The sequence below is a fragment of the Triticum dicoccoides genome, chromosome 1A (assembly GCF_002162155.2).
Source record: "Triticum dicoccoides isolate Atlit2015 ecotype Zavitan chromosome 1A, WEW_v2.0, whole genome shotgun sequence".
Classification (NCBI taxonomy): domain Eukaryota; kingdom Viridiplantae; phylum Streptophyta; class Magnoliopsida; order Poales; family Poaceae; genus Triticum; species Triticum dicoccoides.
This window is the reverse complement of record NC_041380.1, coordinates 243,139,124-243,153,967: the sequence shown is the minus strand read 5'-3', so window position 1 is coordinate 243,153,967 and position 14,844 is coordinate 243,139,124. Positions and strand designations below refer to the sequence as shown.

Genomic DNA, 14,844 nt, shown 5'->3' with positions numbered 1-14,844 from the left:
CGACATGAGAATAAATTTTTTTAACCTTGAATCAAGGCCACTGAAGTTCGTGGACGCGATGGTTGGGCGCCGGGGTATCGGCATGCCGAAGGTCGGTGTGGGGGCAGGGCAGTCCGCGGCTCAGCGCCTCCATCCCGCCGCTTCTGCAGCGTCCTCAACGCTGAGGATGGAAGCCGGCGATGGAGAGTGCGTCGTGGCGGCAGAGCATGTGGGAAAGCAGCGTCGCGTAGGGAGTCATCGCAGGGCACTGGTGTCACGGAGGAAAGCCGGCCGCCTCCAGCGATGCTAGGGCCGGACGAAACAATAACATAATTGTTGGTTGAGAGAATCTATGTCGCCAAGAGGTAGGAAGGTTAATGGTGATTTTTCAGGGCCGTGAATTGTGAGATTAGTGGGGACTGTTGGAGAGGATTTTTGGAAACAAAAACGAACCATGCATGCGGGCATGAGGTAGGAAGGTGGGATTTGACGGTGGTTAATGTAGATTTTTCAGGGCCGTGAATTGTGGGATTAGTGGGACTGTGGGAGAGGATTTTTGGAAACAAAAATGAACCATGCATGTGGCAGGTCGGCAGAAAAAGGAAGGACGGGAGGCGGGACGATGGACGTGCGAGGGCGGACAAGAAATTCGACGTAAGAGGGGAGAGGGAACCTTACAAATCTTTTAGGTAGGAGAGATACGACACAGGAGGGCATGACCGGGGGAACAACAGCCCGCAGGGAGGACCTGATTCATCTGAATTCAGGAGGCAAGGAAAGTGCAAGGCATCGTTAGATCTCTGAATTTTTAAGCATCTTCGCATCAATAATCTGTGATCCCTTACAATAATGCTTTTCGCCCGCTACTTAGTCATACTAAAAGGCTTTTAGTATTGCAGATCCAAGTGGCAAGTCATGTCTTCATTTAGAGAACATGAATCTGTTACCAAAAGTGTTTGAAGCACAAAATAAATAGAGGATTTAACTCGGTCTCAGAGATATAATGTTCTTTAAGTGAAGACTATACAACCATGAATAAGTATGATTCTTGATATTTCCGATTGGCATGTAAGATATTGTCATCTTTATATTACTATATAGTTTTATGTAGTGTTTTTTAAGCAAGATAGGGCTCATTTTAGAGTTTTGCACAGGGCCTTCGATTTTGCCGGCTCGGCCCTGAGAAAGCCCTTCCAGGATGACGACAGGGTCAAGCGGAACAAGGCAGGGTAGAGAAGTGTCCGCCGCCCGAGCCCTGATAGACATATGTCGTAAGGGCCACCGGCCGAACTAAGCGTGAAGCGCTTCCGTCGCGTAGGCAAGATCCCCGGTGGCAGCTGTAGCCGGTGCGAGAGCGGCTGCCGGCGCTAGGAGGGGGAGAGCAGCACACAGCCTCTTTGCGCTCTTGGTTTCGGTGGGGGTGACAGCATTTAGCGTGCAAAATCTGATGCACTTTGTCACCCAGATGATGCATAGTACGTAAGGTAAATAAAATGCCTGATCCATCTATCCAATTGATGCCGAAGAAAATTAACACATTTTACTCACACCAACAGATGAAAAAAAATAGATACACAAGCTTATTCTCAATACTAACATGCTAGCTCAATTACAAAGGGACACGCGCCTACTACAAGTATGGTTTTCTCTTTTTACAAGATAAGAAAGGTTTTCTTATTTTCTTGCCGCCACGGCAACAAAAAATGGTCATGGCTCACTCCTGGATTTAGAGCGCACACAGCCGCAGAAGGGCGACCTCTTCTTCTTTCCACGGTGGTCCTTCCTCCCGTAGAGATAATCCTTGAGGAGCACCCGGGTGCGCTTGTCCGACACCTTGAGCCTTGTGTACTCGTGCTCTTCTTCCAGCTTCAGCAGCACGTACTGTATCTTCTGAAGCTCCAGCTCCAGCCTCGCCACGTTGTCCGACCCTTTCCGCACCTGCTCCAACATCTTCCTCTTGCTTGGAAAACCACCTTCCCGCTCCGCCTTCATGCTATCCGACAGCGCAGGGTAATTCTCAGCCTTCTTGGCCAACTTGCTGTTGAGGTTCATCTGCTCCAACACCAGCCCCTCCGTCTCGCGCAGCTGAGTGCTCACGCTCTCGTATTCCGAGTGCCCCTTGGCCGGGCCACCCATCTTCCGCTTCAGCTCCTCGATGCTCTCTTGGATGCTCGCCAGTCTCTGGCCATCAGAAGCGAGCCTCTCCACCACATTCTTGCCCCATAACTCGTCAGGCTCTGCTGAAGACAACATCTCGAGCTTGTTGATGATTCCCAGGTCTCTTCCCCTTAATAGCTCCGACGAAGGGTATTCGCTCTTCACCTCCTCAACCGCCTCTATGTCGTGCTCGTGCTCGTGCTCGCATGACGACGACTTGGCTGTTTGCTTCTTGCACGTCCTCTCTGCAGCCTCCCATAGCTGAAGCATCTCATCGTCCACCTCCGCGTTCGCACCATTGCCAACTCCAACTGGGTACGATGAAGCTTCTGTCCCGTATGCTGGATAGTAGGTTGATATTTCGTCAAGTTCAATATCCTTCATCATCTGGACTTGCTTCCCTTTGGAGCCCTCACCGTCTTTTTGCTTCTCCTTCTCAGAATATATTTCTGAGCCGCCTTTTGTTTTAAGCTCTTGGATTTCCATGTTTACTGCCATCATCTTTGCAGTGGAATTGGTCGACTCCTCATCTCGACGGCACTTGGAATTCGATATAACCACCCCAAGTGCTTCTATTCTTGACATTAACTGCTTTAACTCCAGAGTTCCACTGGCAAACCGATGAGACTTTGGGCCAATCTTGTCCTCTTGCATACAGGTTTCCTACCGTGACAAAGTGACACATGTATTGTGCATGAAATTAGTACAAATATCCAGCTACAAAATAAGATGACACGAGGATGTGCAGTAATGAAGATAAAATATGGATCTGCTTCATCTTTTAACTGTGATTTTGTTTTTAGAATGCTTACTCAATGATGACTACTATACTAGTGCAGGAATAAGATGACATGCCACCATAGTAGTACACGATGCTTACACATCAAGGATTGACGACCGATTAGTGTTATAGCGGTGCAGGAATGACATGAAAATAACATTGGGAGCCAATGCCTACTAGCCTAATAATCAAGGATGAATGAATATTACCTCTTTGCATTCTGTGCTGTAGGGTTTTGACAGAGAAAGAGCATCTTCCTCCAGCAAACTGATATGATTAGACAAAGATCCGATGAGTGCTAGCTGCATGCTCAGTTCAGCATTCAGTTCTGCATTTTCTTCCTGCATCTCGATTACATTTTTCTGCAGAGCCTCAATATGGGCATCTCGCATGGAGATTTTATTTAATATTATTTCTTTTTGCACGATTGCACTAATTTCAATAGCCTTGGCTTCCATCATAAACTGTAGTGCCATTTCTTTGTAGGCTGCGACACTCACAGAAGAGGCTACTGTGTCACCTATCAGCAGGAGAGATTCTCTTTCATGTTCCTCAACCTCTTCCGACATGAGCTCATGTGCAGAAATCAAACTCTGCTCCTTCCTTTTTAGAATCCCAGCATCCATTTCAAGAGTTTCATTTGCTTGGCGAAGTAGTAAAATTTCACCATCCTTGGTAGTGCCCTCCTCGGTCAGGATCACGATTTTCTTCTCAAGTTCTCCTTTCACCACTTTAGCACCTTCAATGGCAACCTGAAGCACCCCAACAACTCCACATAATTCCCGGTTCTTTGCTTGCATGAGCTGAACATTCTCTTCTGCTTCCAGTAGCTCATCATCCTTCTGCATCAACTGCGCCATGCAACTCTCAAGTTCAACAGCCAATTCCTGGGAGATACTTTTCCCCGTGTTCAAGTCAAACTCTAAGAGGATAAGCCGAGTCGTGAGAACTTCTGTCAAGTAGACTAAATATTTCTTGAGGTAATTGTTTTCTGATTCAAACAATATAACTCTTGCACTCAGCACTTTGACTTCATTATCAAGCTCACCCTTAACTAAACTCAGCAACGCCATCTCATCGGTAAGAGATACCAATGCAGATGCTACCTCATTATTATGGCCTCTCAAGAACAAAGACAGGTGCTCAAGCATCATGCATTCTCTAAGAGCAGTACCGTTCTCGTCCTCCAAGGCATTGTATTTCTCAATCAAAGATTGGTGTTCCTTAGACAAAGACTCGTTTTTCTCAGCCATGTCAGTGATTTTATCTTGCGAAGCCTCGTGGGACTCTGCCAAACAAGATAGCTTCTCGTGTAAAACTAATGCTTCAATCTTCTGCAGCTGATCCCTTTCACTGTTATTTTGTAGCTCTTGCCTAAGCTGGTCATTAGATTCCAAAAGTTGGCAATTTTTAATTTGCAAAGAAATCAATTCTGTTGCTTCTCTCTCTACGTCTTCCTCAAGGGCACACTTCTGCAAGTGCAGATCTCTGAACTCCGTTCCTAGTTGCAACATGACAGTTGAGAGGACTGACAGCTCAGTGTACATGAGAGTATTATCATCTTCAATTTCCTCTTTATGTTTCAGAATACTAGAGGTTTCATCTGAAACATACTGTATCAAAATTTCGTCCTGGGCTATCTCAGCAGGTCCTAAATCCCTGTCGATGTTAAGGACCTTCATGTGGTGTGAAATCCCTTCTCTTAGTCTCCCACTAAGCTTTAGCAATGTTTTCCTCTCCGATTCATGGTATCTAGCTTTATCCTCCAGCTGTGATATTAAAATCTTCGCAGCATGATTTTCAAACGCATACTTTTGACATTTGTTTAAAAGAGCCACATTCTCGTCTTTCGCATAAACCAAACTACTCTCCAAGGCCACCACACTAATAGAAGCTCCCATGCTTTTTTGCTCTTCCTCCTGAAGCCTCTCGTCCATATCATGGATTTTTTCATGGAGAGAAGAAATCTGCTTCTCTAGGCTGTTTGCATGCATTTCATGTGACTTCACAGCATTTTCACACTCTTTATTAATTGTTCTCAACAGACCCTTCAGTTTCCTTACTTGATCATATACAAGATCCTTCTCTCTTGACAAAGATGTGTGCTTGTCTTGAAGATCAGAACGCTTACTTTCCAGGGCTTTTGCGACCACTGTAATGTTCTGTAGCTGAAATGAAAAAGGCACTCTCTGTAGTTACGAACAAGAACTAATTTCAATAAAAAGAATATTAATAAGAACATCTTATCAAGACTACCATGGATATTCATCAATATCAATTTCCACTACAAAATAAAACAAAAAGTTGAATTTGTAGTGTTGGTTAAAAAAATTACCTGAGAGAACAAGTTGTTTTTTTCTGCAGAAAGAGCTGAGTTATCTGCAAGCTGAGCCTGGCATGTTTTTTCAGAATCTTTCAATTTTATTCTCATGTCTTCAAACTCAGCTTTCAGACCACATAATGACATCTCTAATGCGGAATTCTTCTCTGAAATAACAGCGAAACTTTTACCAAGGGTGTCTAGCTCTGATAGAAGAGCATCCTTTTCAGAAACACAAGTGGAAATCTCATCGTTCAAAGAGCTTTCTGAAGACTCCAACACTTCTATCTTCTCCCTCAGTCCTTCAATTTCAGCATTTGCATCCGAAACTGAGTTCTCCAACACAGAATATTCTTCAGATAGTTTCTCCATCTCTTGAAGCTTTTCTGAGAGAAGCGCCTTTTCAATCAAATTCTTTGCATACACCTCCTTCAGTTTTAAGTTTGTAATCTGCAATTCCTCTATCAACAACTGGTTTGCTGCTGCGCTGTCTTTTAGAGCATTCATCTCATAAGCCAGAACATGGTGTATCCCATCAAGATTTTCCTTCTCCTCTCTTTGACGAACAAAGTCTCTCCGAATAGCCTCCTTTTCACCTATATGTGAACCCACTTCAGCCTCAAGTCTCACATTCAACTCCTTTAATGCACCCAATTCACAATGCAGGTCTTTTATTATAAGCTCAGCAGAAAGATTCTGTTCACGGAGGATATGGATATCTTTCGTATGCTTGTTTACAATGTTCTCAAGATCCATCTTAATATTCTCCACCTCACTTAATTTCCCGGTCAGCTCCTCAATGTGCATGGCCAACTTGTTCACCTCATCCTGAGATTTAGAGTGAAGATCCGTCACTAAGAGGAGAGCTGCTTCACATTCAATACGCTTCTTGGTTTCACCATCTAGGCTCGTTTGGAGTTCAGCTTGCAGTTGTGAGAGTTCAGATTCCAGATCGGATACTCTCATTGAGGACTCCTGGTTCTTAAGAAGGGTTGCATCTTTTTCGGTGTTCAGAAGTAAGATGGTGCTCTTGAGTTCAGATGACAAGTTCTCCAACTCATTCGATTTGCCATTCAGCATCTCAATCTCTTGATGCAGCCTACTCACTTCTTCCTGAGACTGAGAATACATATTCTCCATTGACCTGAGAGACGTTTCAGCTTGCACCCTCTTCCCAGCTTCGTCTTTCAAAGCCAACTCCAGACTATTGACGCTTTCACTCATCTGTCTGATTTCTAGCTCCAGTAACTGCATTTTCTGTTCAGACTTCTCCAGTTTCAACTTTGTCTCCAAGAGTTGTGACTCCAAATCAGATACTTTCTCCAGAGACTGATGCTGTTGAAGTAGTGATGCATCCATCTCAGAGTTCAGACCTAAAATGGTTTTCTTCAATTCTGTTGATGTATTCTCCAGATTTAACTTTTCATTTTCCAACTCACTTAGCTTTTTTATTGTCGTGTCAAGATCTTGTGTCAGCCTTCTCACTTCTTCCTCCAACTTGGAATGCAGACTCTCTGACATGAGAAGAGCTGCTTCAGTTTGTGTTCGCCTATCGCTTTCATTTTGTAGCTGGCCGTGAATACTGTGAATTTCCTCTCTCTTCCGTTCCACATCTTTCATCAGGATATGCACCTTATTTTCGTTAACCTCCAGCTCTGACTGTGTATTCATTAGCTGAGATTCCAGAACAGAAACCCTTTCCACAGACTGCTGGTGTTGAAGTAGAGCTCCATCCTTCTCAGCGCTTAGCTGTGACATGGTGCCCCTAATGCTCTGGATTTCATTTCGAAGTTCACTCCTTGAATCCGTCAGTGAATTTATCTCACCACGGAGTTGTTGTATAAGCAGTTCGGAAGAGTGATTTTGTTCAGTAAGGCTCCCGACTTCCATCTTCATCTCACAAACAGCGCTCTCCAGGTGCATCTTGCTCTGCATGAGCTCATCTATATGTTCATTTGCCATCTTGATCTCTATAGTCAACCTTTGAACTTCTTCCTTAGATTGAGCACCCTCCTTTCCCTTGGAAAGAAGAGCACTTTCAGCATGCATGCGCTTTTCATGTTCCTCCTGAAAGCTTGAGTGGAGATTTTCCAATTCCTTAAGCTTTTGATCAAGCTCTTGTTGCTGTAACTTCACCTTTTGATCCAAAGCCTCAAGCTCAGACTGTATCATACTATTGTGTGATTCAGCACTATTTAGCTTTTGAACTTCCAAAGCCATTTCATCAGTTAGCTTCTTGAGGTCACCCTGTGCCTTAGAGAGCTCAGACTCCAAAGCAGATAAACGCTCAATGGACTGTTCATACTGCAGAATAGATGTATCTTTCACAGAATTCAACTGAGAAGAGGTATCCTTCTGATTTTGGATCTCAGTTTCAGCTTTCTTTGCCCGCTCTGATTCCAACAACATCTGTAGTTTCAGATTCTGGTTCTCAGCTAATAGCCTCGAAATCTCTTCTTGCATATTTAATATTCCATTGCTGCTATCCTCTTTCCCTTTAACTTCTGGGCTTTCAAAATTTAGGCCTTTCCGTGCTTTTCCATCAAAAACAGCACGAGGGGCATTTTCACCACCGAGTGACAAATCATTGGACTGCTTCAGACTTTTTCGGTTTGACAATGCACTGGTTTCCTGAGAGTGTGAACTATTCCTCTTGGAGTTATGATCATCTGATTCATATGTTGGACGGGAGAATGTAGGCATCTCTGGAGTATGTGGTTCCACTTCTTGGCCAGCAGAAGATGGTGACTCATCCATTGATGGCATCTGATTTGGGAATACTTCAGAAATTGTTCTGTGAGCCTGTCTAAGTGCCCCGGTGGCTTGATCATACCTTTCTGCTAATGCACGGTATGCTCGATAAAACTCCTCCACTTGTTTCATCAACTCTGGGCGTTTCTTGTAGTACATCTCCGCTCTCCTTGCAAAAGAATCAGCATCTTCATTGATAAGCTTGATCATGGCTTTAACCTTCGTGTCCATATCTGTTGCACAATATGAGATTAGTTTTGGTCATGAACCATAGTATATAAATAAAAACAGGGGCCTAATTCAATCACTGCAATAAAATGTTCTCGTACAATTTTTCAATTATTCAAAGCGTAGAGAGATATAAACCAACAATGACTTTGCTATATGACTACCGAACAGAACATTAGGTTTGGAACTATGAAAAATTCAGTTCAACTCCCACCAAGAAACAGCAAAATGGGAATTGGGATACCTATGAAGAATACCACATGAAACATTTCCAGATGAGAAGGAGCTTAAACTGGCTAAGATGAGAAGGAGCTTAAACTTCTCCAGAAAACATTTCACATATACTACGAAGTAGTAGTCTTTTAGGAAAAAGGAACATTTCATATTAAAGCAGAACCGATGGGCGTATATGCAATCAATAGTTCAAAGCCTAGCATCCAATTACTTTTAGGAAAATATGAAGATGACACAGGTCACACTATCATAGAAGATCATATCAGGTTCATCAATCAAAACTTTGAGAGAAATTAAAACGCTAGAAGAGACATCATGTGCCTCATGGCAGCTAGAAACACCTGATGATTTTATTTTAAATACTCAGATCAACTAAAGGACTACGGGTGGCTTGTGTACACACCAACCACGAGCATTGAAAATGTAATGTGTAACTGAGAGAACCTAGTAACATCGTCTTGCTAAATTTGATCAGCAAATATCCAAAGAATACCGATGATAACTTCATTTGGTAGTTAAACAGAGCAAAAGGCTCACCGCTGAGATTTTCTTGGAGCCATTTGGAGTTCTTGGGGCTGATATGGCTAACCCACAACCATGAGTACTGCCTTGAGTCATGAGCAGACACAACCGCCATTGATGCGAGAAGCAAGATGCCACTCTGAACCAGTAAGTAATACCTCACTTCCTCGGTAGAATGCAATATATTACTCCAAATTATGAAAATGCCACAGTTTCCCCACTATTCTGGATGGGGCAGCAAAGAATTATCTGATGCATCTGGAAAGGATTGAGGAACTTCCGGTGAAATGTTTAGCTGTTTTTACCTGGACAATTGGAGAGAAACGGCACAGGTAAAATAAACTAAGCATGCTGCATACAGAAATGAGCAACATAATTGTACAGCTCTCCATGGCCCATGCGATGTATTAGTACTTACAGGTGTGAGGTCTGCGATTGACTGGAAGAACACAAAGATAAATGAATAGTTCTCACCACGCTAAAACTGGAAGAAAGAAGAAGACAAAACGTGTTAGGTAATTGATTGGGGGAGAGAGAATTCTGCATAATCACGCAATTAGACTAGCCAACGACCTTATTTTCTCTTTTTGTAAACAAGAAAAACAGAAGAGTCAGTAGAGTCAGAAAGAAATCTCACCAAGAATTGAAGTGGGAACGAAAAAGGAACTCCAAAACCAAAATCAAGCCAGGAGAAAAAATTCGCACGGAAAAAGAACCGCGATGCTACAGCAGCAACCTCTGCAAGCAGATCTCGCACGAAACAGACAATCGAACAAATAAAAGGGACGGACGGAATACATAAATAAATCACATGATACACAGCGGCGAGGATTGCCAATTATACTGTTCTTAACACCAGCAGGCAAGAAAGAGAAACCACCAACCAACTACCCGTCAACACCAAAAATTCCGCGGCAACGACGAGTCGCCGAGCATCCAAAGGCAGCAAGGAAGATGGATCCTCGAAGCGTACCACACAATAAAGAAAACAACTACAGGGTAATGATCGCAGGACGGGAGAGAAAGAATCGAAGATCCAATCTTGCCGCAGAGAAGAAAAACATACGAGGTGGAGTGGGTCGACTCTCTGAGGAGAGGATGCCGAGATTCCCCACCGAAGCTGCCTCCTTTCAACCTCCATGTTCTCACCCCATTCTTCTCAGTTTAGGTTCCTGTCGGGAGTCTGGACGCTTGCCAGTGTGGTGCCAAGAAGAAAAGCACAGCAGGAGGAGGAGGAGGAGGGGAGGCGGCGGTAGGTCCCAACGAACGAAATGAAAAACAGTGGGAGTAGGAGAGATTTCAGTGTTTTGGTTACTTGCCTAATAATGCACCGTGCTCTTTTTTTTTGAGAATATAATAGTGCACCGTGCTGGAGTAGGAGTAATTCTTTGGGGGAGAAATTCAGGCCGTCATAATCGGGATTAGACCATTTTGGGGGCAGGTCTGAAATTTGTGTGTGGGCTTGATTTGAATTTTGCAAGAGACGTACGCATTTTTTTTTTATTTTTAGGACAACGCTAGGCACTTGACGATCGACGCCACACTCATGTCCGATCGCATCCCGAGTATAGGTTGTTTGTCTACCAACGGTTGGATCAGGCCTCTACTTTGTTTCCCTTGCGTCATTTCCCCCCCAAATCGCACCAGCGCGCACGGGAGGGAGAACGATGGCGTTTTCGCAGAGAGAGAGAAAGAGAGAGATGCCGACCCTCCTCCCTGTCATGGACGCGCGAGGCCTCGTCATGGACGGTGCTTGCAGCCTCCACCGAAGCACACCCCATAGATGTTTGTATCCCTCCCATCGCCGCCTTCATTTGCATCTCCTGTTGTGGACGGGTCGCTGCCCTGACATCGCCGCCTCGTAGCATCGGCTGGCAGCGGTTGCACCTCGTTGCTCCATGGTTGGTTGCAGCACCAGGGCGTGCCTCCCACCGTCAGCGCTCGTCGCACGGGTGCACGTCACTCGCACTACCGCCGTCTCCTGGTCGTTACTTTGTCCATCGCCATCGTAGCAAAATCAGTTCATTGGTTGCAGTAAAATAGTCCAACGGTCCTAGCTTCTATAATTGCCGGTTGCAGCCATCTCAGGCACTATCGTTCTCTGTGATAGCCCATGGCACCACAGTTTGACACGGTAGCGCCACTCCAGCCGGTTGTAGCAAACGATACGTCTGGTCCCAGCACTACGCCTCACCGGCCGCAGCGTCTGCGCATCATGGGCGTCGTCATCGCATCATCGTGCCTCACCAATTCCAGCCCCGCCACGCAAGCCTTTTGGTTTCGCATGTTCCAACTTTTGAATTCGTCGGTCGTAGCATTTTCGTCCATCGGGAGTAGCTTCTCATTGCAGGTTCCAACTTGATTTCACCAATAGTAGGTTTTTGCATCGCCGGTTACAGGTTTTGATTTCTCCGGTTGCAATGTTTTCCCCCATCAATAGTCGTTTTTGTTTGGCTACGCTAGATGTATCGGATGCAATATAAAATTTTCCTACTCGCGGATCAAATAGGAACATGCCATCGGAGATGGATCACAGATCATTACCACTAGATGCACAATGCCGTGCAACGAGAGTAGAGTTGGAGAAGCGCATCCCTAGAGTCGTCTCCTCCTTGTCGATCTTCCATTTGTAAGATCGGATCCCACGAATAGGCTTGCCAGAGTGGGCGAGTGCACCGCCTCTAACAGTACTAGATGACCCGTTACGCCAATTGGCGCAGAAACCAACTGCAACCCGGAAGCTAAGAGAACCATTTGAAATATAAAATGAAAGTTAAATGACTATTTGAACGATGTTCCTTGCGAATCGTCTAGAAGCAATTATGTTTGTAATACGTCTGTATCTACCCTGTTTATTTAACAATGTCAGACAACGATTATCGTTTCCATGTCCTTCTTTGGCAAGAGCAACCCAGCAACCAAGGACTAACATGCGGGTCAGCGAGGGGCTTGGTTGGTCGTCTTTGTCTATGCACGTTCATGGCAGCGTCCTGCATACTCATGCACCACACGAAGCGTTTATCTAGGCTTTGCCAGCCGAATCCTTACCAATTAGGATCCTGGCCGACTAGCTCCCGCGGGCCACTTTCCCGTGTTGTACAAAGGAGCAAAGAATAATCTATGAACAACATGCATGTTTCCCTGAGTTCAATGCAAATGATTACGCTCACACTATGTTTGCACCGCCGATTGCCCGAGAAGTGCGACATTGCAAGACTGTGTTTACACTACCAAATGCTTGACCACCTACGTGTGTAATGTCGCATGGTCCATACGACGGGGCAAACATGCTCCGTGATTGATTATCATTTTTAGATAAAGGAAAAGACAACCATCATAGCATCTGAAGTAGTTAATTTTTCATGAGTCTAGTTAGGTATAGGAGTTTAATTAAGCAGGAAGTGTAAGTTACAAATACTTAGGTGCAAGTAAAAGTTGCTCCCAAGGATAAGAAAGCTCCCCCATAAAAAAAGAAAAAAAGAAAGTTGGCTAGGTGGTGCTTAGGCCTAAGTGCTTTTAAAAGGTACTTAACATACAGTGGCTAACAACCAGAATTTGAGGAGAGTACGACTAAGGATCTACAAGACACAATGTAGTCGATGAACAAGAAAAGCCCTTCGGTGCTTTCGTAGAGTATGAGCATAACAATGACAAGAATTTTCAAATGTGGTCGGATTGCCATCACAGCCGATCACCTATTAGTGAGAATGGGTGCTGGAGCTCCAGCGCAAGCAAAGAGAAGCATCACAACGGACGTGATCAGACTCCAAATACACAAATTGTAGCAGGACATTCAAAGAAAAGAACACAATGCCATTGCAATGATTCTATCACAAATGTCACAAAAATTACAAGGTTCAAATTGAAATATTACAAGGCTCAGATTCAAACATTATAAGGTTCAAACTCATATTACAAATACTTTCTCCAGTTCAATAATTCTGGAAAGGGATCAACCACTCACAAGTCATGTATGGACTGGACATTAACACTTCTGATTAAGTTGATACATGTCGTTTCAAAATGAAATTCAGTTCTACAGAACCTTTGTCATTCAGCTATAGACGCTTGCACTGATCAACAAACCATTTATCTAGGCATACTAAATTTACGCCAAACCTCATCACCTTGAGCACACTTGCGTTCGGAACAAAGAACTTGGCGAATGTAATCTCGGGTGTGGTGCCTTGGTAGTTGTTCAAAGTAATTTATGTGAGGTGAAGATTAAGACATTCAATGGGATTGTTATACCGCGACTTTTTCACTTTCGGGCCTTTTTCTATCTGTAAAAGAAGAGCACATGTTTATTATAATGGCTACAACAACAAAAAAGACACATGTGAGTGCGTGAGAAAGTTTTAGTATGCTTAGATGCAGTTTTGAAAACTACATTTGTCATTGTAAACTTGGGAAAAAGAACCAAAAAACTGAACTCCATTGTGCTTAACATTTAATAAGAACCGAGCTTCACCTTGATGCATAGCTTCTCCATGATGGAAAGTATCTAAGGAATCCAACAACTTCAGCCAGATTGGGGCCGATAGGTTCTAGTTCTAAGAACTTCACTGTGCGCAGAGAAGAAGTCAAGCTTGTGGGAATCATTTTCTGAATGACAGACGAACACACATCAATAAAAATAGCAAAAAAAATGTGAGTTTCAAGAAAAATGAGAAGGAGAAAACGGTTGTACCTGAACAATTATGGATCCAATAACAAGTTCGGAGATCGGCAGACGAGTAGCCCAACACTGTCAATTTTGGCGTGTCAATGACCCTGATTGTTGTGGGGCCTTTGAATCAAGTACAAGCAATCTCTCAAGGAAAGGCGCATCCTCAATGACCATATCATGAAACACCTCAAGTGGTTTTTTATCAAGTGTTCTCTTGTTCTATCGGCAAGACACATAAATTGTTCGGAGTTCGTCAAGACAATGTGGAGGCTATTGAACCCATGGATCCCCTTAAGGCAAAGATTCTCGAGCACAATACAGCCGCCGAGCAGCCGCTGCATGGACTCCTTTGAGAGGCCAACATCAAAGAGCTCGAGCTGCTAGAATTAAGGGAGAAGAAGATCAGGCACGCCATTAATCTCAGAGAAATAGCAGTACGTGAAATTGGCGCGACATGGTGTGGATGCAAGGTAGAGTGCGGACGATGGCAGCGACGACAGCGGTTGTCCCCATGCGGAACTAAGCTCCTCAAGCTGATCTAGTGCGGGGGATCCACTCATCAAACTTGGCTTCGACCTTGTAGTTGGAATGGAAGATGTCGATGGCAAGGTGTCTGGCTGGCCCAGGGTACGTGGCGAGGATATTTGGCCATGCATTTGAGATCCCTATCGCAGAGCTCGTGGTTGATGATGAGATTGAGGGGGATGGAGCGCCAGAGGGGGCGCCATCGCCGAGAGAGGACGGTTGTCCGCACCCCAAATTTGCTGGGGAGGAGGGAGATGATGATGAGCAACATCTTGTGGGGGAGGCTGCTGATGAAGTCCAGGCTCGCCGAAGGCTCTTGCGGTTCTGCATCGACCCACATGCACTTGTTGGTCACCTCGTCCTCCATCTCAATCGCCGACATATGCAACTCTGCAGTCTCCTTGGCGGCAACACTTTCTGGGTGTGTGATACATCTCCAATGTATCTATCATTTATGAAGTATGCATGCCATGTTTACGATATTTTTATATGGTTTTGGTGCACTTTTATATTATTTTCATAGACTAGTAAATATGCACGTGCAACGCACGTATCCTACTAAACTACACTAAAAACATGAACATCGTATTGAGTTTTTATCTGAACATTTAAATGCGTGTCACGCCCAATGATTTCAATATAATAATTTATTTTAGATTAAGTCATAGGTCTTGTTTG

At 44.3% G+C, this 14,844-nt stretch overlaps 1 protein-coding gene across 1 annotated transcript; it reads right to left on the bottom strand.

The window, feature by feature from the left end:
- Window positions 1–1,464: 1,464 nt before the first annotated feature.
- LOC119267470 (protein NETWORKED 1D-like) lies at window positions 1,465–10,244 on the bottom strand. Its single transcript, XM_037548856.1, has 6 exons — window positions 10,039–10,244; window positions 9,391–9,456; window positions 8,988–9,277; window positions 5,253–8,221; window positions 3,127–5,085; window positions 1,465–2,799 (listed from the first exon to the last, which is right to left on the bottom strand). Exons 3-6 carry the CDS (start codon window positions 9,085–9,087, stop codon window positions 1,687–1,689), a joined length of 6,141 nt encoding a protein of 2,046 aa, XP_037404753.1. The 5' UTR covers window positions 9,088–9,277; window positions 9,391–9,456; window positions 10,039–10,244; the 3' UTR covers window positions 1,465–1,686.
- Between the last annotated feature and the right edge of the window lie 4,600 nt (window positions 10,245–14,844).

What these genes read in the sequence shown, in the direction of transcription:
- LOC119267470 (XM_037548856.1), bottom strand. Translation starts at nt 9,087, where the DNA reads ATGGCGGTTGTGTCTGCTCATGACTCAAGGCAGTACTCATGGTTGTGG. An exon ending in GCTCCAAGAAAATCTCAGCG is followed by an intron (nt 8,222 to 8,987) that starts GTGAGCCTTTTG and finishes ATTGTGCAACAG; the next exon opens with ATATGGACACGAAGGTTAAA. An exon ending in ACAGCACAGAATGCAAAGAG is followed by an intron (nt 2,800 to 3,126) that starts GTAATATTCATT and finishes TTGTCACGGTAG; the next exon opens with GAAACCTGTATGCAAGAGGA.